The following is a 26,340-nucleotide window of genomic DNA, read 5'->3' as shown; positions in this document are numbered from 1 at the left end:
ATGCTCTCCCTGTATTATACCACTATTTAAATCTATTATAATCATAGCAAATCAAAGGTTTTAAGCCAAGAGTTTTAATTTTTTTTTAAAAATTCTGGTGATAAAGAATATTTAAGGTGTTTTCACAACCTGTCACTGAATGATGTCATAATCAGATACAAATCATAGGCTTTTGCGCAGTTTGTCATGGTTTTGTTTTACAATAAATCACTGCTTTATTTAGTACCTTATGACCAAAATTACTTTATAAAACTTCCAACACTGACAAATCATAACTAGATGTCATCAGTAATGTCACAAATATTTTATGTGTTTTTTGTTTTTCTAGTAAAATTTAACATTCTTTAAAATGACATATTCAAAAAAAAAAAAAACAGAAAAATACTCAATAATATTTTTAAGCCTACAATTTACTAAACAAAGGATTATCAAAAATTTATTAATGCAGTTATCAACTCCATCTAGTTTAAATCAAATAATATAAAATCACAGTAATATTATTCCATCAAGCTGTGATTATTTTAGGAAGGTGATATATTTTCTATATCCTGGTAGACTATATAATAGACTAAATGATGATCGGTTTATTTCCCTTGATAAGATTGACATGATATTAATCCAACTATTGATTACAGTCAATCAGTCAACTATAAAAAGTAAAAGCCACAAAGCCAGGATATAGTATATTCACTCTATCAACAATATTTAGTTAGTCAATATTAACCCTGTAAACATCTGAAGATTGTACTAAATATACCCAATACTCAATACAATATCGTTATAAATCCCAATACCTAAAAAAAAAAAAAATCTCTTAACTTTTTATTTTCTATTGTTTATCTCGCTCCAACATCATTGTAAACAAATGTCAAGGAATGGATGTGGTTTGATTTAATAAATTAATATCAATATTGCTACTTTAAACTGAATAATAATTAAGACCATATTTCGTAACTCTAGTTTTCTTTACCTATAACCAAGGTTCACCTATACAGTGGGTTAATGACAAAACAGATACAGGCTTTCAGACAAAATATAAATAGGGCATGTTGTCCATATTATGAGCTGTAAATTATGATATCAATTTCTGATCAAATTAGATCATTCTCCTTGTACAAAGATTATAAACATGAAGTCTATAGTATGATACATTTATATATATATTTACAAGTAGATTACCGACATTGTATGTGAACTTTTATTATTATTATAGTATTAAAATAGAAGTGATATTTGGTGTTCTAGAAATACAAACCTTTTTGCATAAAACTTGTTAGTATTTACACTATCATCAGTATATTTATTGTAACATGTGCATCAACTATTTTAAATGTAGAAATGGAAATCAATATATTTACATATAAATTGACTTTAAATAATGTATATTATGTATCTGACATTACACACTGTGATATATTCTTTCCTCTTTATGTATAAATGGGCTTTTTAAATACAGTATATCTATGTACAATAAACATTGTGATAAATTCTTTCCTCTCTTTCTTTCCCCTTTTTATGTGGTTTAAAGCCACACAAAAACCTATTGACATTTTCTTTAATTTCAGACTCTCTGTTTTCTTTCTAAGCCAACAACAATTTACTACAAAATGAAAACAAATTTTCTTTTCTTTTTTTCAAATTTGAATTTATAAAGCAGTTTTTGCTGTTTTTTAATAATCAATGGGCCTATCATTTGTTGATATCAAAATATTTAAAGCTAATAAAAGTGTATCAAGAAGCTTTCATGTAAAAAATCTTATTTGAAAACTATGTAGCTGTACTTTATTCGTTCATTGAACCATGAATAATGGAGATTTGGTTTAGATAGACACTTGACACATTGCTAAATATTGTTTCTTGACATTCATAATATGGGATTGAAAATATACCTGTATGATTCACAAAAACCAAGAAATATGCTTCCTTGAGTTAAAATAAAAGCTATCCTTGTAGTGTGTGTCAAGTAGGGGGTTTATCATAGTTATGTTATTAGCATTTTGTAAAGTGTATTATAAAAATGAGAGGCTTTAAAAGACACCCCATGTCCTTAATCTGGTGTTTTCGGCTTATAGTAATGACAACAGGTTCAACATCAAAGACAAGGATATTAATTAACTAATATGCATAAAGAGAAGCTAGTAATTAATTACTATAATAGCATAATGGCATAGAGGGGGAAAGGATATGATCCGAGTTCTCATTTATTTAAACTAAAATCATGTCCCTACTATTATGCACAACTGATAGTGTTGTCATGGTCGTCACTCCTAGATGTTATTACTGACATGTTACACTGTAAACCAATCCTATCTTTTATCTCCCGATTGTATCGTTTCTAAAACATTTTTTCAACAATACTCATGACAGACCCATATAATCTTTTTTTTTTTAGCGTCTGCACCATAAAACCTGAATTACGAAAATTAAAAAAGTGAAAACAAATCATTTGCAAAATGCCAAGTGTTCTGGTTTTTTGTATGTTTTGAAGTTTTAGAGTATATTTTTAACATAACAGTCCTACCACAGGAAAATATAATAATAAAATAAAAAGTGGTTGACGTAAAAACATAATAAAAATAGATTAGGAGCATTTTTTATAATAATTAGTAATTAAAACTAATTGTGAAGTGGTTTCACTTTGCTTAACTATAAATACAAACAACATTAGGCTTTGATTAAAAATCCATAGGAAATCATTCACTCTAATGGAGGGTTGTTATCACTTGAAACTTAGTTCCTTCCTAACCACGGAAGTACTTTTAACACATTAACATCTAGCATGCACAGAAATACAATATCAACACTATGCATCATCATATATACAGCCATTTCACTCATTCCATTTTAATTATGTAAATAACGACAGCACTAAAAGATATGATAAATGACAACGGCATGTCAGTTTACAACAATGGATGTTTTGACACCTACAGACAAAAGAAAACAAAAGATTTATGCATACAACAACATATGCATGATATATATTTTAATGTCAAAGCACTTTCACCATTTTTTTTTTTTTGATTTTATAAAAATGAAAATAATTTTAAGTGTTTTAGTCTATTCTTTACATACTCTTAATGTTCTACTTTCATTTTCTTATCCAACAAATCAAATATCAAAATACCAATTCAAATATATAACAAATTAAGAAATTTTTGGCCCACCTCCCTAAATTCTTATCCAACAATCAATCTAAGATATGACAATTAAGTTAATTTCATGTTAATTATGTCATAAGTAACTGACATTCCGTCTCTGTCAATCAGTGCTTATTTCCGCATCTCCTGATTTCAAAGGCTTACAGTAAGTTGTTATAACCTCAGCGATCGGATTACCGGATTATGTAACTCGTATTTTAAGAGTCACTCCATCGTCTTTTCAAGTATTTCAATATTCAAGGCAAGTAATGTAGATAAAACATTCAACACAATTTGTTTAATAATCACAATCAAATAAACCAAACCCATATTTCAAATATTAGTGAAAAGAATCGAAAACTAAAATTATCATTATTATCACATATTTATCACTATTCAAGTATACTACAGTAACTTTGCCTTCTAAAATCCACATCAAATCCATTGCTAAACGTAGCGAAGAGTGTCATGCACAAAGTAAGATATGCATTCTAGGATACCAAATATACTTTCAATAATAGAGTTTTTAAATGCTGTAAGCTTACTTGAGAAATTTAGAGGTTTGTAAACAAAAAAAGCTTGTCGATGGCCATAATAATATACATGTAGTATATTTTTGTCATGCAGAGATAGGACATCATAGGGTTTATAACAGGGCCATAACTAGCTCAGAGCAACGAGGAGGGTGGGAAGTGTTGTCAGGGGTGCTGTAAAATTGACAGACAAGGTATATTTTTTTTTTTATAAATTTTCCTATGGTTACAGCATTACTATTGTAAATCGTGAAGAATACCATAATTAATAGTCATACATCTGATATGGAAAACCAATCTGAATCATGCTTCTGTCAAAACACTGATTCATCTAAAAATTTAATGTCAAATAATATTAACGATTCGAACCTTTATTAAAATGTGCACAGACAAAGGTGGCAGGGTGATAATATTCTTATCGTAGATAGGTACTAATGAATTGGCCATATATATTGGAGTAAGAGAATGTTCTATTATATATAAGCTGGGGATAATCTGCCTTCTTTTATGAGCAGTCATGAACTTAATCCTGTCTATCATTCACCACCTGGGCCAAACGGTCCACAAATAGACTTACTCACAACCATTGTACGATTGACAGTGTCACAAAGTTTCTTACTTGACTCGACTACTTATTTAACAACACAGCCCAGCTATTGTCTAAATAAGACGTTAGTTGAACTACTTAACATGTAACCTGATTTACATTCATACCCCAATCTTTACATAATCAGCATTTTAATTAGGAAATGAAATTGGGATAAATAAATTCCTACTTTTTTGCACCAATTGGGCTAAAGAAAGCAGCCATACACCATGGCAAGGTGCTACATGTCTAATTTTGCCCAGGCAGTAACATTTCCACCTGCTTTTAACTCAAACAAGTAGAATACAAAACATAACAAAATTATTAGTCAAACTTCTTAAATATTGAGAAGTGGTAATAGGTGTTCAAAAATAGTATGCATACACTGCCTGTTGTACAACATCTGTTAAAACTTATCAATAATGACAGATAGTTTTGAAGCTATGACTGGCTTGAGTTTTTATAATATAACTGTATTCACATAATAAAAGCTTATACAATTTTAACGATCTTGGATTATCATATATATAGATCGAAAAATAAATAATAATTATATAAGGTAAAGAATACCTAACAACCATTGATATATAGAACAGATTTTCATAAGGGTTGTTACTAAACACTTGTCTGGTGAAAAGCAAATTAAAGAAACTAGCATTTTGGTGGACAATTATTGCAATTCAAGATAAAATGGCCAGCTTTCTTTGATGGAGGCTTTCCGGTTGAGTGATCAAAGGCGAGGTGTCATCTTTCACTAATAACTACCTCATGTATCAGGTTTAGAATTCATCAGAACTAGGCCGTATTTCACTCTTTAAGTCCTTGCCATCCTGTGACATACTATAAATTATCAGCAACTACATAATATAATATTTTCTATTGCATGCTTCAACGCCTGCAATCAATGTCAACCCAAACAAATTTGACTTGGTTGAAACACCTTAGAGTAAATATATAGTATTGTTAATGCTATAACATGAAAAATCACCAGATTCTTCATTTATAGAGATGGATCACCTTTCTATTCAGTCAAAAACAATCTCACAACAAAAAAAGAATGAGTAATAATTTATGAGAATTATGATTAGGATGACACACCTTGAGTTGAAATTTAATATACCATGAATCAAAAACACTACAATAATCACAACCAAGTATTTTTCTATGTAGTCATTCTATGTAGTCAAAAAGTTTCAACTAGTCAGTCAAATTATGATCCCCATTTTTTTTATTAATCTAGTTACAAATGTGTATACAAAGATCAAAATATAATATTAGTAAAATTAAATGCAACAGATCTAAGTTTTACCACTGTATTCAATTTCTAAATACACATACATGTATATACATGTATTATACACATGTACATGCACCTAAGTTTATATTATGATACAGTTTTCATTCATGAAATTTGAATGAACTTTGTGAACCATGTCTAGTACATAGGTACATGTATATGAAGTTATAATTTATTTACAAGACACTGGTAATATACTAAACCTGTCTGGCATGCCTCTTAATGATTGCAGAATACAAATTGAAAGTATACAATTGGTCAAATGAGTACATGTAAGTCACCCTCTTCTTATGTTATAATTTATTTTACAAGACAGTGGTAATATACTAAACCTGTCTGAATTCATAGTCGAGGAAAAAACAGAAGGTAGTGAGCAACAACTTTCTACTCATTAAAGTTTTAATCGAAAGGATGAAAAGTATTAAGCTTATAGATTGACTAAAATTTATAATGTTAATAATTTTGATTTACACAAAAATGTGATATTCTGATTAGTGATAGTGCTAGCTTTATATGATTAGATATTTGTTTGGAATGATTAGGTGAAAGCCGACCTGTTTACTAATTTTAGTTTCATTTTAGTTTCAGTTATATTTTAAACCCTGGCTTTCTCTACTGACTCAACAAAAATAGATTGTAATCCCACAAAACAAATCAACAAACAAAATCCAAAGATGATGACTAAATATTAAAATCTATTTGACATCAGTTTCATTACTAAGAGTTGAAATAGTAGGGCAGAGGTTAAATGATTATGTTTGGTCCAGATGTAGACAAACAAGAGATGACAGTCTGTATTTCATTGAAAATCTTACAGTCCAGTGTTGTATTATAATTAACATTTGCAAATGAGAGGTTAACAAGCGATATCCTAGCATACAGGAAAACAAACCATCAGTTTACATCAACAATGATTTACGACAGGATGTACACACTGCATCTCCAACATCACTTACATATTTTAAAACTTACTCTAGGTAGATATGTGATTCATGTGATGTAAAGATGAGTCTCAACATTTATTAATGAACAAAGGATGTATTGTCATAAATTAACTAAATAATTTATACAGGGGCCTTTGGTCTACTCATTAGTTAGGAGATCATCAAATTTAGTACCGGAGCTGATGTCAGGGTGATTCATGTGATTAGCCATTATATCTATGTGACCAAGTCACGTCTCCCAACATCTTCATGCTCTAATTCATTAAAACTTGTTTGTTTTTGATGACCAACAATGATGTGAAAAACAAAACTTCAATTGAGTAGGCTACATACACCACCACCATTTACAGTGATCTATGTTGAGATCTCACTTATAAACTCTGACGTACATCCGGAAAAGACACATCATTCTAGGACACAATCAATTTCAATATATTTAAGTGTTTAGGTATTACCCACATACAATGAACATTTTGTAGATATTGCCCACACAACCTTCACGACCCCCAAAACAGCCAGAAACACATCAGTCATTAAAATATGATTAGTATTGTTAAAAACGACAAATCCCATTAAATATACAATAATAAGAATAAACCACTAATAGTTAACCTTAAACCTGTTACATTATTTGATCAAGATAAGTTAGTAAATGGACTAATAGATAAACTCTATCTACCTAAATATATCTATTAAAGTTCAATATAAACCATCAACATTTATAATAAAAACACAATTCATGTTCATTTCATATTTTACTAACCTCAAAATGTAACTTTTTATTGTTATATTAAATATGAAACGGTCATTACTGTAGACTATTGAGAAGGTGATAACCATTTAATTGTATATTATAAATGATCAGTATCTACAATATAAATAATTGAGTATGATGGTACTAACATAAACAACAGCTAAAAAATCAATGAACATTCCTTCTATAAGCTTACATTTTTTGTGTTAGCAACCCCAATTGTTGTTGCGGACCAGGATGATTATTTATTGTGTATCAGTGAGAATTTTGTCAGGCCTTGGCAGCCACTGGTCTAATCCAGTAAAATGACTTCCTGTCAGCTCCACAGATGTTCATACTAGTACATGTAGTAGAAAGGGAGTGGGCCGAATGGATTTGAATAAATGAAATGGGGTTTAACATCTACTTTTCAGCACAGACGGGACTAATGAAGATGGGCATGTGCTACGAGAGCAATTTTGTGCTGACAGCGGTGCTAAGGCCTACTCTTTATTTCGTATTCCAACTTTCAAGGATTCTTTTACATGCACGCCAATGTGTACACAGGACAGCACAGACAAGAAATGAAATTTGACGTCCTACTGTTCTGCTCCTACTGGGCTAATGAAGACTGGCATACGCCATACAGTGTGCTATGCTACTCTTCTTATATCGAATTCCAACTGCCAAGGGATCTTTTAAGTGCATGCCAATGCGTACACGGGACCTCAGTTTTCTGTCTCATCTGAACAACTAGACAAAGTGAAACCACACCGGAAAATTCTGATGAACACCAGGGTCAAACCCACGACCTGCAGGCTAGCAAGCGAGCGTCTTACTCACTGGCTCCAGCACAGAGAAGAGAAAACCACAACAGAAAATCCTGCAGAGCTTTCTCAGCCAACACGAAGTGCCAACCCAAGACCTCCTGGTTAGCAAGCAAGTTGATTACTCACTGAGCCACCATGGTTCCCATGATTTAAATAAAGATTCCAGTAAAAAATAATGGAAGATGCAACTTCAAAACATGTGAAAATATTTCTCTATATTTGTTTACCTCTTCTGATGGTAATAGGGTAGCTATGGTAGCTCTGAAGGGATTATCATGTTATCTTAATGAATATGTCATGATCAACATTCTGCCTGAATGTTTCCCACTAATATCACGAACCCAAGAGAGTGAGACAATTTGATAAGATCCTTAATTTTAAGCTCCTCTTTTAAATACATGTGACTCATAAGGACAGATCGACGCCATACAAACAGTAAATTTCTTAATATGAACCATTCTGAATAATAAAATATAAAGAAGAGGTATCCACGTTCTTAATAAATTAACATTCCAGTTATATTTAACTTTACCATAGAGGAAACGATGCATATGACAAGTTTCTAGCATTAAAAGGTCACTATCCTGTCAATCAAGTCAAATTCGAGAAATAACCATAAAATTGTAATAGAGTGTTACACATATAACTTTGGATTATCTGAAATAGTTAAGTTCTTACTTTCATCATAAATAAACAATCTTGCACCGAAAAAACAAATTCAATATTTAGTGTTTTGATGGAAAATGAAATAAAGAGAATGTTTCAATTTCATGGCAAGTAAACACATCTATTGCAGCAACTTGTCATATTTTACTGACACACTATTTGGAGCACATAGTGCATAACTGTACTACTTTGGTTTACACTTTCTGTCCATTGTCAGGTGATCCTTATAACTAATAATCTCTAATCATCTACTAATATTTTCAAAGTAATAAAAGTTATCTATTAAACCCAGTGGATCTTACACCAAGGTTAAATTAGAAATATATGTTACAACTAAATGACTTAAAACAAGAAAAAATTAAAGTCTACATGAACCGTTTGTAAAAAAAAAACCACATGAATATAACTAGGTATAAGACCACTCCTTGTGCTGTCAATCTTAACAAACTATAAACAATACTGTCTTCTCAATTTTCTAACTCATTTGATGGCAATATGGCTACTTGCCACCATTTCAACTAAACATGCCTTCTTTCTGTAAACCAATCACTGCTCCAATTCATTATATTTTCAATTCATTACTAATAGTTACTAGGGCAACAATAGAATCTTTTTCCAGCTCTTGCCAGTAACTAAGAGAACGTAAGCAGTTATATCATTGGTAACATCTTATCTAACTAACGTTGAGTAAATCGTAAAACCAATACGCTTCGAAACTGCCAATATTGTCAAACTGGCTTTTAAAAAAATGGCGATAATCATTTGACTTGCAGCACACCAGAAGTCATACAAGACGTGCATTATGACAAAATGCAAGATACGAATGTTGGCACAATGATGGCACCATGACAGTTTTTACCATCACCCTTCTCCTATCATGCCATTTAGTCGTCACTCGGCTAAAGTTCAATTCTTATCAGCATCATCAACACTCTGAATAATTCAATACATGAACAATGATCAAAGTCATTAGGGTCTACCTAGTGCCATTTTAAATTGCCGGCATCATCATCCATTTCATGTAGAAGAAAAAAAAACATTATCTAAAAACAAATAACCCTAGTGCAGTCATGCAATAACTATATCTAAAAAAAACATCATTGGTAAATGGTAAATATATTTTAATTGCTGCATAGTCATCAATAGATATTGTTTACTCAGAAGATATTTTTTTCTTTAATACTAAAATCAATAAGAGAAGATTTATCTTAGAGTAGAAAGTCCTTTCAACTATATTTTTTTATATTATTTTATGTCATTGTTTTTTTATTTAATAGTACACAATACCAAATATATTTAATGCTGCCAAATTATTTGTATGGCATACAAGTTTCCCTTTTTAGCTTAACAGACCCTACCATTAAAATCTAGAGCAAAAGATTGTGTTCATCATACTGTCATTGTAAAAGAGCATGGCAAGTATTGAATGAATATTTTCAAAATGAACACAACTATCAGTTTAATTTGCCACAAAATTTTTCTATAGAATTGATTTCATTTGATAATGTAAGTCGTTCTGGTAATTCTCTTGGAATGGTTTTTAACCATAACAGCTTAAATTTGAAGAATATTTTTAATGATTACCCAAACTCTATTTTCAATGTGGTAATGGTAGCAAAATGTACCTGAAAACGGCAATCAATTTTGTTAGGTTTGTACTAACCGAACTAATGAAGACGGATGGGCATAAGCCATAACATAACGTGTGATATGAGGGAAATTTTGCCCAGACAGTGGTGTTGCAACCTAGTCTTCATCAAATACCTACTGTTAAGGGTTCATACCAATCAACAGTATTATTAGGTTTATATGTCTATTCATATACATGTACCCAGCTATCTAAAAAAATAATCCAAAAGTTCTTTTTATACATTTTATCAAAGAACAATGACATAATGTCTGGACAAGAATTTAGCACTCCAGATTTTTATTGGAGTGGTGTTTAGAAATTGTTAAAACTGTCATGATATTATTGACAGCTATCAGTCATCAATGATAAAATCCACAGCAGACAGCATAAAATAAACTATAACAAACTGTAGTCTCTAAGGTACAATGAATACTTTTAAAGTTATGATATACACCGATAAATCATAACTTCATACATTTGTAAAATTGTACAGGGCATACATCATCTTTAAATAATGTAGGCTTTAATACAATAACATCATACTAACAGTCACTGTTAAATATTGAGTGACTACTTCTGTTCAATCTATCTAACAATGGCTCCATCTATTTTTTTAAAGTTCATCAATAAGTACATGAAATTATATGCCAATAATTATACTTCAGGAAAAAACATATTGATATATTTACAAAATTAATTTTTGTGTGTTTTGACTATAATATCTATTCAAAATCCCAGACATAATTGTCCAATATTAATGACATTGTGGATTTTTTTAATTTGTGGAAACAAGCAGCTTGGTTGATCAGCATTAAAAATTAATGGTAATTTCCTATAGTGCACGAACGGCTAAAATACATGTATACCTTCTTTGATAAGTTGATTTGCGCGACAGTTCAATATACCCAAACTAGCACCATCCAATTCTCCTATTATAGCATTCTTGAAAGTTGCCTGCGGCATAGAAATCCACAGAGCCACTAGACCAGTCATGAAACAATCACAAACGATACACATTTATAAGCTCGAATAAGAATGGATTCAAAAGAATAATTGTTGAAGCGCTTTGATATAAACAATCATGATAAATATAATGATGTATTTTTTATTTTTTTTGTAATACAGTGAAAGATCACAGAGAAAGCAGTTATTACTAACTGATCAATCACATTAACTTCACCAATTATGCAAAAATTGATATTAGGACATATATAGAATTTATCTCAAAATATACCAGCCATCATGAACAGTTAACGGGGGATTATGTAAGATCTAGATACAGTTCTCACTATAATAGTTCAAAAACAGATAATGAAAAGGGGAATATGTTGAAAATTTCAGTCAAATTACTTCATTCTGAGCCAAGTTATTGGCATTAGACAAACAGTGTAGACTCAATTGTCATTGCTATTGTTCTATGGTAATAAACAGTCTTGATCATCCATTTTTAAATTAAATTATTAACCGTAAATCGTATTTAAATTTGTCGAAAATCTAGAGTCTCTGATGGCATCGGGGGTTGATTATAGTCTTGGTAAGTTAATAAATGTCTAATAATTTATATAACATTTAAGGCATAAAGCAAGACGTGCAATAGGCAGATTTAACTCTTGAATAATGCCCCTTTAAATCAGCTATTAACACTTTTTTTATATATACATGTATAATCAGATCTGATTCAGGACAACTGATCCAATACATATTGAAAAACCAAAGTAGAAACACCTAAAAAAAGAAAACTTAAAGAAGAAAAGACAAAATGTACAAGACTTTTAACTATGACAATTTCACCAATTCCTAACAAGTGAGACTAGCAGCAAGTCATATTCTGGTATCTGGTGTCCAATGTTCTTCATTGGGTAAGCATATCCTGCCATGTACAGGAAAACTATCAGAATTACCAGAATCTTTGAGACAATCAAATTTACCATGACGATAATAGGTAACACAAGAAAAAGCATAAAAACAAACAAAATATTACAGATCAAGATTTAATGACATTTTTCTCCAAGCCAGCTGGGCAAGATGTCTAGAATACAACCACATTATCATATTAACCAGGCCTAATCCTTTTGACTCCTGAAGAATAAACAATGCATTCACACATTCAAAAGATATTATTTGTACTACATTTTAGATTTTTTAATATTGATCAGGACTTATTCATTATTTTCATCATATTCTTGCAGAAGAAACTTCAAACATATCATGCAACCTGACCAAATAAATAATTTGGGTCAAATCAACCTATCCCTATTATCATGGTTTAATACTGAGTCTATCTAGATCTGTAACTGAGAAAAGGTCAGCGTTATATTTTTTGAAATTCTCACACTTAAGAAACCAAATTGATGAGAAAAACTTACAAGTTTATGTTAAATAGTGGCTATTTATTGGGTCTCCTAAATTTGATTATCTACATTATCTATGTAGAACTGGGCCATAATAAGTTAGATGCCTTGCCCTCCTGGTTTTTATTATTGGTACTAAATGACATTAAAGCCATACTACCCTGCCATCTGACTCATTGCCTTTCATCGTTTCAATGTCCCAGTGTCCTAATTAACGCCTGCCTTTGAAGTCTCACAGGGCTAGCATAAAAACAGTTCTCTTTTCATACTAGGTTTAGCACTCTTTTGAAAATATCCATAACCAATTTCAACATTGAAATAATAAAGTCTTAAAATGTCATATACAGCAGTTGCATGGTGAAGAAAACGAAAACTAAAATACATCAAAATTTTGTTTAAAAAAACAAATCACAAGCCATCAAAAGAAGTGATTTTGTTACTTAAACATATATATTAATAGAATTTACAAAATTCTCCATGTAAACAAGTAAAATAACAATGAAAATTCAATTATTCCGAACGAATCCCTGATTAGTCCATTAAAATAATGTGTTATCTACAGCTAGTTACAAGTATGTTGTACATGAAATTCAAGGAATATATTATACCGAAAACCTATGTATGTCCCTTTTTTTTAAGCAACATTCACTCCTGCCAGCTTTATGCCCTATACATGTAAAACCGTTTTTTCATTTTATAAATTTAAATGAACTATTATCTTGGTCGTATAAATTATTGAAATAATAATTGATGAAATGATGGCCTATAAAAAAATATTACAAGGTTCACCCATGGTTATAAATATTCATGTATAATACATGGTCCACCGATAAATATTTCGTCATGTTAAGTGTTTAGTACAGATATCTTGAAAAAAGCTTTTAGCTTGACTCATGGTGTTACAATTCTATCTGATTTGAATCATTACAAGGCTCCAATGTGTCAAATTTTTTTAGGGGTTTGCTTGAAAGTTATCTCGGGTCAAGATGAAATCTAGCTACAGTTTTGATACTTGTACAACATTGCATCCCTTGTCACTGTCTGCAAGAGCGAAAGCCCGGAAAACATTTCTAAGTAGAACTTTGAAAAAAATTGCACTTGAAATTAAGATTTGTTGACCGACGAAAGTCAAATACAAAACCAAAACTATCATAAATTGATACGAAAGCTTCACTTCTATGACGAAAAAAAAGAAGAAAGATTATGAACCTATCAACTTGTTGTTCTGGCAGATGCTCAGCGTATTACATCAAAATTTTTCATTAAAAAAAAATAACCAATAGAGCAAAAAAACAAGTTTAACTCAAACTGCCTTAGAAAATGAGCAATACAGATCACCTAGAATTTGTACAGAAAGCTGTATTATTATATCTATTCAATTAAAGCCAAGATTCCAATAGTTTCGTCAAAGTAATGAATTTACAAAAAAAAACAATACTGATCTAATCATAATCATTTACATTCAGTGAACAGTAATGTAATGGCTACATCCTTTTATGCATATCAATACGTTTTTGTCTGCATCTTTTTTATAATCTTTTAATCACATCATGAGATTTTTTCCAGATCAGACATAATTAGTTTGTACATTTGTACATATGCATGTTAATTTTAATAAGAGAAACCAATCAAAAAAAAACTTCTGAAAAACCTAACCTTTTAAATTTTCTGGATCTATTGGGTACTACAAAAAACAGATATGAAATCAGTTGCAGTGCCAGGAATTCAATAAAACAGATCAATTAGATCCAAGAGAATACTGATATTAAGGTGCCTTAAGATCTTTTTGCCAACCCCAAATTTACCAATATTATTGAAAGTCAAACGAAAAGAGCTGTAGCCCTTCATTGGCTATACCTTTATATGATGTGAATATATTCAAAGAGGGAATAAGTCGATGCAAGCCAAAAAAAATTGCCATTATTAAGCAGTTTTTAATCATTTAAATTTTTTGAATACATGTACATGTACGCATATTGATGTTAACAGCTTAAGCTCTGGTACTTCCAATATTCTTGAATAATGCCCATTGTTTATCTCTTAATAATGTCACTTAATGTAAGCAAAGTTATTCTGGTAACCAATCAAGTTTTCAAACATTGTATTTGAGAAATGAATAGGATTGTAAGTAAGATTCAGAAAGTTTATAGTGAGCCATAAAATCATGTTGTTGTTTTTTTTTAACTCCATGGAAAGCCTGGAAATGGTTGGTTTCTATAGATAAATATTAAATAACAATATCACTGTAAGATAACCATACACAACTTTATGCTTCCAAATGTTATAGCTCTTCTCAAGTGATAAGTATTTGTAATCTGAATCAAGCTCTTGGTATTACCATTTTTTTGTCATGTCTACATTAATTAAATCATGACTTTTTATAAATGAAAAGAAAGTTTTTAAGTCAGTAAATGTATTAGATAAATGATACTTGTATTTATTTGATTTTCTGTCATATTAAACAATCAGACAAGGGGGCAGCTGTTAACAATTGAAGGTTCCAATGTCCACACATAGGGGAGTCCACACATGGGGGAAATCTATCAAGGCACTGGAGAAATAATTTAGTTAGTGAAATCTACACAATGAGAAGTAGACATTTTTGGTTGATACCAACTGAGAAACCTACATGTGGTCAGTTCAAAATACCCAAAAGCAATTGTATTATATCATCTGACCACTTCCCCACAGGAAGGTCAAATAGTTTTTATCTGATAATTGTATTAGTAAGTAAAAACTCAGTCAAATATCATGGGTTAGTCCACTAGTCATGCCTTATTTTCCACTCCAAAAAAATCTAACTTTCAATCACTGTCATATTTTAACAGTGATGTATGGACCTATCAAATATTTTCCAAAGAACATATCCATGCTCATTTGCTACAAGCCTACATTTCCCTGTACTAGTAAGATTGTGTTGAATATTGATTACTATGTTCAAAACGCTTCACTGCTTTATGTTGTGTTTTTCCAAAAATTGTAAGTAAACATACATGTAGGCCACGTAACGGATAAATCACTACAAAGATGACCCATTTCGAACCAATTGAACAAATTCTCATAAAATATGGAATTGAATCAAACTCCTTTCGACCTCTACCCTCTACAAAATAATATTTGGGTTAACTTTGTTTTTAGCAATCATCCTTTTTTGAATCACAGATGACTAAAAAGAACAGTTGTGTCCTGTCATATCATATAATTCACATAATCTTTGAAGTTACAGTTTTAAAAAAAAACTAAAATACTTCCCTTTTATTATTACTTAAATAAAACATATTCAAAAGTTAATTGAAAAGGGGGGAAAAGCTGACCATTAGCACACAAAATGGAACTCTTAGTTACTTTTAATGGATGAAAATACTTTTTTTAGATTTGAATTAGAAAGGATTTCCATGACATCTAATCATAACATAACATTTAGAGCAGCAAATATAGCTTTCTAGGAAGATTTTAATTAGTATGTACATTGGCTGTCGAAGAAATATTTCTTCATTTTAACAACAGATAATTTTCATCAAGATATCAACCACTCACTTATCCATCAAAATTCTCCCAGGTATCCAGGTGGGAGTGGAATTGCCGTGGCCTCTATCACAAGAAGACGTTACACATCAGAGGCTCCAGAGAGGCCATATATTTCTGACAAGAGAGAGAGAGAGAAATGGGGATTAACGTCCACTCGACACAAACTAGACCATTTCGAGACTAACACATGGTTCAATTTCATTTCAATAATTTGTTTGCGTGTAGGGGTCTTTAGCAGTGGGAGGAAACCAGAGGTCCCAGAGAAAACCCACGAGGTTGGACAGGCGACCCTACTCCTTGTCACGTACAACCGGGGAATCGAAACCACACCAATTGACTCAATGACAGACCTTATGATACAGCGTGCACATGCTAACCATTTGGCCATCCAAACCCCCTTATTTCTGACAAACCGACCACAAACTCAAATCACCATTGCATTGAGCAACATTTAGGCAACAGACAGTCCAATTCATATTCAAACTTAATAGTGTACAGTTAATAATAGCAATAATTCTAAGCCAGCTTTCATTTAGAGTTTGATTTTGATCTATCTACTTGTATGTAATATACATGTATAAATGTATAATGGTAAGCAACGAGTTGTTTTATCCATAATAATTTAACAACAGCTGTAGGCTTACATGTATAATAATGTTTTAAAAAATCGACGCAAATCTTGCAAGCATGCCTCAAAGATTAGTCGATCATTTGATTTCATGAAAGTAGCGGTACATATTTAACATAATTCTCAAGACTCAAAGTAAACCGTGACATACAAACAAAAGATTATAATATGTATCTTGATGTATTACATAATCCAGTCAATATTTGTAATCTAACACAATATTCCACAAGATCCATCATAGCTTAGAGACCAGATAAAATATCTGGGATTTATGATGCAATTATAAGTTTTACGATTAGAATAATAAACATTGACCACAACATCATACAATACAAAAAGATACAACAAAAATTAGTAGCTATATGTGAGAAGTGGTATTTGGTATTCTAGAAAGAGTTTGTCTATCTACCCTGCCTTGTGTAAAACACACATTACTATTTGCAGGTAAATGAAGTGATGGTTAGCACTTGGATATCAGAAGTGAAAACATTTTTCTTTTAGTAGAAAATTAAATAAAATTGTCAACATAAAGAATCTATTCATTGAATTATAAATCTATGATTTTCAAAATATTAGTAGATTTGGGAGTATAAAACAGCATCAACTGTGTTTTGGTGTCATGTTTTTATGGAATTCCAATGGATTTGTCAAGATTATGGGTTATTTGAATTGACTCCCATGTGTAAAATGATAGGCTATACACATCCCTGTCATCAAATAGGTGAAAGAGTATTTCCTGTTCTAATTGGGCAAGAAAAAGGTCAAAATGAAAGGGATTTGTGCAAATGTTATGACATACAGTATTTATGTCAATAGCTCATCACATTCTTAACTACATGTAAATCGAATATTATTTCAATTTAAAAATTTGAACAGAAATAAAGATCAGAAAAAGGTGAGATATAGGCTACATTTTTTTTTTCAAAAATATATAGAATTTGCTCAAAATTCCCACTAAAAAGAACATTTAGTACTGTAATATAGTTGACATTTACCAATTGTTGGCATATCAGTTTAAGTCAAATTAATGACATCAATTTTATTCTAATTTTCTGATATGAGAAGGTCGACAGAGAAATAAAAAGGTCAGCTTTGACCCCCAACAGACATAGATATATATAATATAGATTTATATTGGTAAGATATTAATATAAAGGACTGTGTACCGATTGATATATATTTCAATATACCCGTATATTGTGGAGGGAGATATGGCCAAATAACCATATTTACTTATGTCTAACCTTTCAGCACAAGTTTTGACTAACATCCTAAAATGTGATTTGAATTGTATGTAATATGTGATAATATGACTTCAGTGCCTGATTATCAGTGATGTATGATGTATCAATCAATTATCGCGAGACTGATTTATGATTAGGATTATGACATTGACATTTGTTGACTATAATATGACATCATAATGGACTTTGTAGCCATGTCCAACTCTTCAGTTTTACACTTAAATATAACAGTTCTACTAATCAATGAAATATGTAGAGTACCACTCTTACTCCTAAAAGTCCTATCCTAGAATAACATTTATGTCCAAGTAGGATACCTACAATGTACATTTATTTCCACATATCCTAGATCATCAAATTAAATAACATCTTCTAATCGAAACCCAAACTTCCATAATTCTCACTCTTCTTCAAGTATAATAGAGTGGAAAAAATAAGGTTTATCAAATAATATGATTAATTTTCAGAAATTAGTAATTGTCAAACTTGAAAGCACCCTGCACAATGTGTTATTTATAAATGTATGTAAATTGTAGGTTAGCTTTATATCTATTATGTATGTATTATTAACATCCGATTACACAAATTAGTTCAGTTGCTTTTTTTTTTTTTGGTTTCGTGCGATAGAGAAAAAAAATTCCTAATCCTTTATTACAATGGTGTTTAATATTTCATAAAGCTAATAAACATGTGTGATGACAAAAATAAATGGTAGTTTTTACTTTTCCTGTTCTGGATCAGTGTACCATTTTAAAATTAATAATTCTAAATTAAACATGTATGTCAGAGATTGATAAATCCTTTATTAGATATAAACACATTATCGTGAAAATATGTATAAATTTATAATTGCATTGTTGCCGCTTTATTATGTACGGTTGTTTTTTCCTGCATTGAACATTAGCATTTGATTTAAATGTTTCATTGCGAGAATATGTATAATTGCATTGTGCCACTTTCTTATGTATGGTTTGTGATTCTGCTGTATTCTACATTAGCATTTTAGAAAAAACTAATCAACGCAACTGACTTGTTCACATTAGTTACTTTTTGGAATGAAAATAACATTTTTAAAGCCTGACACTAACATTAAAGTAAAAAATCATCTTAAGTCCATACCGCAATCCAATATTTTTTCAGAATAATACATTTAAAGAGACTGCCTTTAAATTTCAACTGGTCAGGGCCTTGAAGAGCATCAAATTTTTAACAGTGGTAGGCCTATGTAGGTAGTTTGAGATTTTCAAATGAAGTGTTATGTAAATACGTAAAATGACTGACTGATCATGTTCAGAATTTTCCATTTTACTGTATATTATTGTATTATACCTGTTCATGGTCATTAATTAAAGAGACATCAGTTTTAGTTAACAAAGTTACAATATGTTCCAGAATTTGTGACAAACATAGAATTTATTGTTATTATGTATCAAAATACTAACAAATATTAGCTGCCATCTAATGACAATTGAATAATTATGGAAGTTGCCCTTTGTTTATACTGTATACATTTAAACATGACCTTTTAAACTTCTTCTACATGTAGTTTTGGTACAAAAACTTAAAAATTATAACTTTAATTGATAATTCAAGCATTTCATATTTCATATCATTAGTAATATATCCAATATTATGCCTGATAAATGGGCTTTATTTTGTTTAGCTTTTTCTTTAGCTTGACATACATAAAAATTGATAAGATCTAGGCCACTGGTCCCCTAACTTTAACAGAAATATTTTCATTTCTTCACGAACTTTGTGTGATGTCTTAAGAGAAATAGCTTTCTTTTAGCATTTGTAAATATAACAGAATATTACTCTTTCATGTTTAAATGAACATTTGCAGTAAGTTGTAAGTAACGTTTGTGCCCTTTTGATAGCAATATCGGCATGCGATCCCGCGCAGTCGCCCCCATTGTGATGCATACGTCGTTCACAATAGGCTTGGCAGACAAAAGGTGCATACTTTTACACATCAAAGGAAATGCTTGAGCCAGCCGAAATCTCCCTCAAAATACTGTTGATAAGGATATCGCAGGTCAAATTTCTCTCGTCGAAAATACGAAGTACTATACATCCAACACAGCACAATACACAGAATATCCACATAATTATACACAGTATACAACTTTAGCCATAGCTCACATAATAACTAGACCTACCCTCTTCGTTTCCACCACCGCTAGATTTGTCGTTTCCCGAGTAATTCCCTTGAATACTTCCATTTTTACCCTGTAATAGTAAAGATTTTAATAATATTAACCAATATTCATACATGAATCCACGTTACAGAGTATCCTTGAGATGCAATAGCCGTCCAAAAAGATCAAAAGACATCAAAGAGAAATCGGCGATTGTAGGGCACCGTGCACTAACCTCTTCCGATTCTGTCACAAGTCCCAACTTTTCTTCCGAGAGGTTTTCAGAGGATCGTTTTTCTTCCTCTCCCTCATCTTTATACACCTTAACCTCATCCTTTGAGAAAAAATCTTCCGAGCCGCCTGAGCTCATATGCGGCATGGTCAAAAGTTCTGCACTGCGATCTAATTTTCACACAGGATAATAACGTCCCTCAACACACGTTTTGAATCCGCCATGAATATACTACGTAAAGGCGATCTAATAACACCCAATTAACGACGAGTACCGAGAATAGCCGACCAATCACAAGCTCCGTTACAACAGCACTTAGTCACTCGGCTTTGTTGTCCAGCAAGTGCCCCTCGCTATTACAATCACTGAACCGAGTGTTGTTGTAATCAAAACTTTCTCCGTTCTGCCATTGTCTAGTGGAGAAAATCGTGCGCCAGTGATATGTGATTTAATTACGGTTAAAACACACGAATATATAGCACAGGCCGTGCAAATGGAAATAGCGACGGCACTTCGTTGAGTTTTCTACCGTGTTTACACTACATTATCCCGGGAAATATTGCGGGGAAAAAATCCATATGTCGATATGCTAATCGTTAGAAAAATATTAAAATTCATCAACAAAGTGCATTAGTAGCATGTATCGTATACTATATCGTCTTTCTGTCGTGACTCCAGTGTTGCTTTTTGCAAAGGAACAAAGCCGAGCCCGGGCAGAGCGTCGTCGCCCTGAACATTCTTGTTATGCGTCTGAATTGGATGTTTTCAGTGAGAAGTCTTTGATCTAGCCGCCTATCTACTATCTCAACAATCTACTCGTCAGTCGTGCGCTCGCAAAGGTCAAGAGGCGTTACGGCTGGAATTTCGCTTTCTTAGTTGTGTAAAGGCCAGAGCGTCTCCTGAAACTGATTTTATTAAAGTTTATATATTATATTTGGGTAATATCAATTTATTTGCCATGCGTGGAACGGACCTGGTTGTACAAATTTATCCCAGTTTAAGCACTCGGCAGTTTTCTTTGATGTATCGGAACGCCTTTGTGATACCTTATATGGTAGTGGCGCCCGAGCAATGAGACAAGATTTGTTTACACTCTATTTCCTTTGTAGCTGCCGCCATCTAGCGGATGCGTTCTGCGAAAATGCTTATCTCAAATCCATCACTTAAAATCGGTGCTAAACGAAATTTTAATACGGTGTACTTTGCCGAGTTTACATCTATAATGATTACGTGGGTCGCTGGTCGAGCAGAGGTCTGTTTGTTCAATTAATATCCTAATACATCATAATCTTGTTATATAGTTTATTAATAATAAGATAAACACACAGCCATAACATACTTATGTTTTTTATCATCCAATTTAGTAATAAATATCCTCGGCTATTCATAAAAGGAAATATAATTAAAACAAACCATTCAATTTTTGATAAACTTATATGTTGTTGTAAATTTTATATAGCCCGACAGAATTTGATAACGGTACATTCGGAATATTGAGAATAAAGTATAAAAATTATATATGTTTTCGTTTAGTAACAGAGAAAGTAAAAGTAACAATAAAACACTACATTTTGACAGCGGATACGGACATATATATACATATAGTTTTAGATTTAATAACTATAATATGTAGATCTATAATAAGCACTATATTATTCTTTTCTACAATCTGTTCTTTTTTATTTTTTGCTGAAAGGGCGGAATCGGCAGAAAACTTATGACAATAGGTGTCGGAACTTTTTTATTTCTTATTATCCGATAAATAACAATAAAAGGTACGTCAGTATATTTTCTCCAGGGTTTTTAAAGCTCCTATGGTTTTGTTTATTTCTTTATGTTGTTTCATTTTCTACAACTCTTGAAGAAAGTTGCAAATACATTCATGAATGAATCTAAAAGAATAGATAAACCTCTAAAGTATAGCCCTACAATAAATCATACATTATGGACCTAATTTGGGACAATTCATCTGAAAAAAGTTTAATTTAATTTTATCATTTTTGAAAGGAGTTTAGATTTAAGAGTCTGTTAATAATTTAAATGAAAACGAAACATGATAAATGTAAGAGTTTTTTGGATATAAAAGCAACACGACTGTTTATATACAAACACCTTGTGTATAAATAATGATGATGGTTCGTGTATAAATTTACCCCCCTTTTTATTTTGGAAAATTTGTTTGTATTTCCTTCTCTATTATTTTGGGTTATTTTCGGCTTTCCCCCTCAGTTGTAAATGGAAGGTTATAACAAATGAAATGAAAGAAGTATGACTTTAGTGTTTTTAATACAAAGACGTTTATTTTCATAAGACCAAAATATTATATGATTAGCCTACATATAAAAATTTCAAAAGAGAAGGTGGCATACATCGTGCAGATATGATTTTTTTTTTTAATTCATTGTGATGAATGGGGTGAAGTTGATAATCGGTGACCTTAACACAACTTTCATTGGCGCGTGTCAGCAAATATAAGTTAAAACCGGAGGCATTATTCATTGCGTATATATGACCCGTTTATGACGGAGCAATAATTATCATTCATTTGCCCACGTCTAAGGTTATTAAAGCCTTGATCAGTAAGATAACGAATTCATCAAAAGCCTGGAGTTACATCAGTGACAAAGGCTGTTATATATTTATTGTCTTACATTCGACTTAATGAGCGACTCCTGATCAAGGAGGTGGGCAGGTTAATTGCCTAAAAGCCAGATCATTGTTCAATATACGTTATATTGCCGGTCATAAAACGCCCAATTATGTATTTATCTGTCCCAGATGCCTGTCTGTTAGCTAACTCATTGTTTGAGAGTTGTTTTTGTTATAACGAGTCCCAAACCTGACGTAATAAAATACAGGAATATATTATTGATAAATATTCATGAAATCTTCAATATAAATTTCGAATCATATATCATATCAATCAAACCCGAATCCAAATTACATGTAGTTTTTTTTTACATTTGACACCAGTTATAAGTGTCTAAAATCAAGGTTACGAATTATCTCCGAATCTATTTGCGAGGGCATAAACAATATTGAATTTATAAACCAAATGACGCCCGAACTATTATAGAGAAGTGGAAATTGTACAAGATTAAGCGAGAGCACCACTGCCCTGGTAAAATAGGTCCTTCGTATTTCTGGTTTAAATGCTTAAACAGATAAACATAAGTTAATTCATGGTCATTATTATTATTATTCACTTGGTCGTTTCTCGCGGAATTAAATTATGATGCCAGCTGTTATGGAGTGTATATGAAGATATATAAATGTACAGTGTATCTAGGATTAACAACTTGACAGTTGGGTGAAATCCAAAGATAGATGATGGCTTTAAACAAAACTTACATTGTCTCGTTATTGAAGCACCACTTACTTTATCTTAACGTACAACCTGTCCGAAAAACAACCACCCAACCATAATCAAAATATATTCTGCAAACCCTACTAGCCTATACTATTTAGATAGGCTTATACAAAACTCCAATCTCAACAAAACATCCAATTGAACTGGAATTTTAAGTACGAGAACGATTTCAACACCCAAATTGAAACCTTATAAGCGTTAAGTGTAGTCAAAACAAGTATTTGAAAGAGAAAAGCGCTGATTTTGATTTAGATGTAAATATTTCTAAACGACCCAGAGGCTGTGAATAAGACATATCATCCGAAATACTGATGTAAAATCTTACAAAAATATAATAGATAAGTCATTTAAAAAATTCAAATTAAATATGTAATATCTATTTTCCCTTCTATCTTCGAGGTTTTATAGATACTGCATGCTCGAATCCCTAGTCCTAACCCTGGAATTTTATTCGTACACAGCCAATGCGTGCAAGGTTAGCAGTTTGCAGGGATGAATGCCGTGTAAACCAACCCTTATGCCGAGAATAGTTTTTTTTTTGGCCAGGGCTACGATACAACAGCCAAATGCTTCCATGATTCGCCAGGGACAATACATCTTTTCTTGTTGGTTCTGGAACATAATCCATCCTGAAAACACCCAGACCATCGCAATATTGTAGTTCACCGTCAAATATTCCAGGATTACACGCAGAGGACCACAACGCAACATAGTAACATCTCCAGAAGTCATCAATACATAGATAATCCAAAGAACATAATTTTCATATTCAATAATGTTAAAGTACCGAGAAGCCACATACCTGTTTTGGTAATTTAATGTGTTTTGAACTATAATTGCTTGACTGGGTGGGTTTACAAATGGGTCTTTCAGACGAACTTGAAACTTTGGAAAGATTTGAGTCCTCACTGAATATTCAATGACAATCCGATATAAGATTCAATAGTGGTTACCTCATGACACACGGTTGGGCAGAAAAAAATCCATCGGGATGGATGCGCCGTGTTCAACACAGATTAACTTGGTGTAACACGGTGTAACACCATGCTTGTTCAAACTCATAATCCACGTGCATGTCAATGTGTAAACGAGATCTCTGGTTTTCGTCCCGTTCGAACGACCAGACCCCGTTCCTTGAAAGACCCTCCATCCTGTACCACTGACAAAGGGAAACCACGCCGCAGAATTCCAAAGATCCTGGGGCCTTCAGGTTAGTCAAGACTAGACATAAAAAAACACTGCCCGGTCAAAAGCCAGAGCCCTAGATTGCCAGACGAAGGTTTAAATAAAACCCTTTCATTAACAAACAGTTATGAACTATACAATTTTTCGGAAATGCTCCCTTAAGTATACATTATTATGCAAGAGCTAAATCAGCCTGTTGCAGGTCTTTCTTAAGGCTGGAATGTTATGTAAACTATTAAATAGACATTTATGAACACTAAAGGACCTTAATCGACTCTCGATGCCATCGTACATGTTCGATTTCAACTGGATTTGAATCCGATCTGATGCTCAGTGCTCATTGGTGATTAAACGCAAAAATGGATAATCGAGACTATGTTTTTTTTATCGTACCGACTTTAGTAACGATGATCTAGGCTAAGCCTAAAATTCATTCGCTTATATCTCGGTTCAGAGTGGAGCAATTTGACTGAATTGTTCAGCATTTTCCCTTTACATTATCTATTTTTTAACTATTATAGTGAGAACTGCTAGCCCTTTATCTAATCTTCCATAATGCCTCTTTAAGTGTCTTGCGTATGTCTTGCCTCTCATTGTTTTCATTTTAGGTGGAGCCCGTATCTCTGCAGCGTGCAGCTCTGGATTTTCCAGCGCGTCTCCTCCACGTCAATGATGCAGGATGGAGGACCTGGCAAGAAACCGAGGGCCCATGTACACATTAGCGGGCACATGAAAGAACGTATGAGAACTAGATGAAAGGCCGTAGTGCCACTGTCCGTGAAAAATTTCCTTCATATATAGTACAATGCATGGTATACCCGGGTTCATTAGCCTGGTTGATGAAGAACAGTATAAGGACGTTAAATCCCATTTCATATCACATCATTTTCATTGGCTTTAACGTTTTACTTTTGAACACAATTCGGGCTAATGAAGCCGGACAGGACAGTTTGCTACATGTATGAAGGGAATTTTGAACGGGCTGTTATTTTAATTTATAACTTCAGGGGGACCTTTAACGTTTTGCCAAAGTTATATATACAGGACCTCCGTATTTCGTATCATCTGAACGACTAGATGCCTTTCCTTGCCAGGGACCGAAATCAGCAGAACAGGCCTATATCCTTTTACTTACATAAAGGGAGCCACGGTGGCTAAATGAGCAAGACGCAGGCACACTTGCATGGAGGTCGCGGGTTCGATCCGGGTGTTGGCCGTGTCAGTGGTGCAAGACGTGGGGGGGGGGGGTCTGGCAAGGACAGCTGTCTAGTCGTTCGGATAGGAAGTAAAAGACCCCCTGAC

At 32.3% G+C, this 26,340-nt stretch overlaps 1 protein-coding gene across 4 annotated transcripts in view; it reads right to left on the bottom strand.

Annotated features, from left to right (window-relative positions):
• LOC126810828 (protein pangolin, isoforms A/H/I/S) overlaps positions 1-21,011 on the bottom strand; it is a 48,599-nt gene extending 27,588 nt beyond the window's left edge. The window contains exons 1-2 of one of the 4 annotated variants that reach the window (XM_050536124.2): positions 20,487-21,011; positions 20,273-20,342 (exon numbers count right to left, since the gene is read on the bottom strand). In XM_050536124.2, coding sequence (XP_050392081.1) covers positions 20,273-20,342; positions 20,487-20,630 — 214 coding nt within the window. In that variant the 5' untranslated portion in view covers positions 20,631-21,011. The remainder of the gene's footprint in view (positions 1-20,272; positions 20,343-20,486) is intronic. The other 3 variants (XM_050536125.2, XM_050536128.2, XM_050536129.2) reach the window with 3 other exon arrangements.
• Between the last annotated feature and the right edge of the window lie 5,329 nt (positions 21,012-26,340).

The sequence above is a fragment of the Patella vulgata genome, chromosome 2 (genome assembly GCF_932274485.2).
Source record: "Patella vulgata chromosome 2, xgPatVulg1.2, whole genome shotgun sequence".
In the NCBI taxonomy this organism is placed as follows: Eukaryota; Metazoa; Mollusca; class Gastropoda; family Patellidae; genus Patella; species Patella vulgata.
The sequence above is the reverse complement of the archived record's forward strand: the minus strand, read 5'-3'. Positions and strand labels throughout refer to the sequence as shown.